We start from the raw sequence: 1,451 nt of genomic DNA, 5'->3' as shown, positions 1-1,451 counted from the left end.
ACCCCGCAGCCTCTGCCCGCCGCCTGGTTTCCGGGGGCCTCTCCCCGGGCTCTCTCGGGCGGCCGCGCCACTTTCCTGTTTAAAGCGCCTCCCAGGGCTTGCTTCAGCCGGGTTTGAACTTTAGTCACCCGAGCAAACGTCCCCCAGGGCGGGGTGGGGTGGGAGGACGCCGCGGGATTAGCCTGACAGCCCCAGGAGGGGCCTGGGAGCCCCTGGGCCTGGCGGGTCGGCTCTGCTGCCCGAGCCGGTTTTCAAGTGTCCATCAGGGACAGTTCAACATTGAAAGAATTTCTGTTGTCCCGGGCTTTCCTTCTTTCATTCTGTCTCCTTTCCTGTGGGTAGAAAGAACACATTATTTTTCTCCCGGAATTGCAGCTCTAAGATATTTGCAGCAAAAGCTGCACAAATTGGAGGATAGGGAGGGTGGCAGTGGTGGTGCCTGTTCCCTTCTTTCATGTTTTTCTTCAAATGTCACTTTCCTTCTCAGGGAGGCCAACGACCTTATTTAAAATAGCACCTCACTTCCACCACACTCCTTGTTTGGTTCCTTGCTACATAAGCACCTTCTAACTTCCCGTATTTTTTGATCATTTGTTTTATTATCTCCCACTCCCGAAATTTATGCTCTATGAAGACCAAGGTTTTTGTCCATCTTATGCATTGCTGCATCCCAACTCAGAAAAGCTCCGGGCATGTAGTGGGTGGCTGGTATATAGTTGGAGAATGAATGAGTGGATAAAAGAGAGCTGAGCGAGGAAGTGGGATGACTGGGAGGACCTTCTGGTGTGCCTGCTGGAGACACCTAGAACTCAGGAGTATGGCATGGGGCCACCCACTCAGTAGGCCCTGCAGGGCAGGGCTGTCTGAATCTCCCCCAGCCCACTTCCCAGCCTTAGGCCTGGGTCATCAGAGGAGTTTAAAGTGTTTGTTGAGTGAATGGCAGTTGGGTAAGCCAATCTGTGTGTCCCCAGCCCTCCACTGATGGTTCTCAAGCTCCTTCAGAAACAAGATGGTCCCACTGAAGGCAGTTCCAGTGTCCTGCTCTGCAGAGGTGGATGAACTCTGAAGAAGTTGGATGAACCCACTGATAGCTCAAGGCTAGGGGTTGTCATCCAGATCTTTTCATGGTGTATAAGAGAAGGGGTTGGTTGGAAAGGAACCAGATGTGGTATATGTTCTGGAACGAGCAGTGATCATTTTTGCTCTTTCTGGCTGAAGGCAATGGAGTGGGAATTCTCATTGTAAAGAAAGGAAGAGACTACTCCTCTGACCAGACCAGGAGGGACTCAGACAACTCCCTCAGGAGAGAGCAAGTTGTTCAATTGAGCAGAGGGGCAGGGAAATGCTATGAGGAGCTGAGAGCCAGGCATGGGAGTGGCCAAGGGAGGGGTGAGGAGTGGTGGCCAGACATGGGTGTGGACCAGAAGGGGAGGCCAGGCCAAGTCATGAAG

At 52.8% G+C, this 1,451-nt stretch overlaps 1 protein-coding gene across 1 annotated transcript in view; it reads right to left on the bottom strand.

The window, feature by feature from the left end:
• Positions 1-1,451, bottom strand: part of GSX1 (GS homeobox 1) — an 11,072-nt gene that overhangs the window by 7,420 nt on the left and 2,201 nt on the right. The window contains exon 2 of the mRNA XM_011999991.1: positions 164-235. Within this exon, the coding sequence (XP_011855381.1) occupies positions 164-235 (72 nt within the window). The remainder of the gene's footprint in view (positions 1-163; positions 236-1,451) is intronic.

The sequence above is a fragment of the Mandrillus leucophaeus genome, unplaced genomic scaffold (genome assembly GCF_000951045.1).
Source record: "Mandrillus leucophaeus isolate KB7577 unplaced genomic scaffold, Mleu.le_1.0 Scaffold61, whole genome shotgun sequence".
Classification (NCBI taxonomy): domain Eukaryota; kingdom Metazoa; phylum Chordata; class Mammalia; order Primates; family Cercopithecidae; genus Mandrillus; species Mandrillus leucophaeus.
The sequence above is the reverse complement of the archived record's forward strand: the minus strand, read 5'-3'. Positions and strand labels throughout refer to the sequence as shown.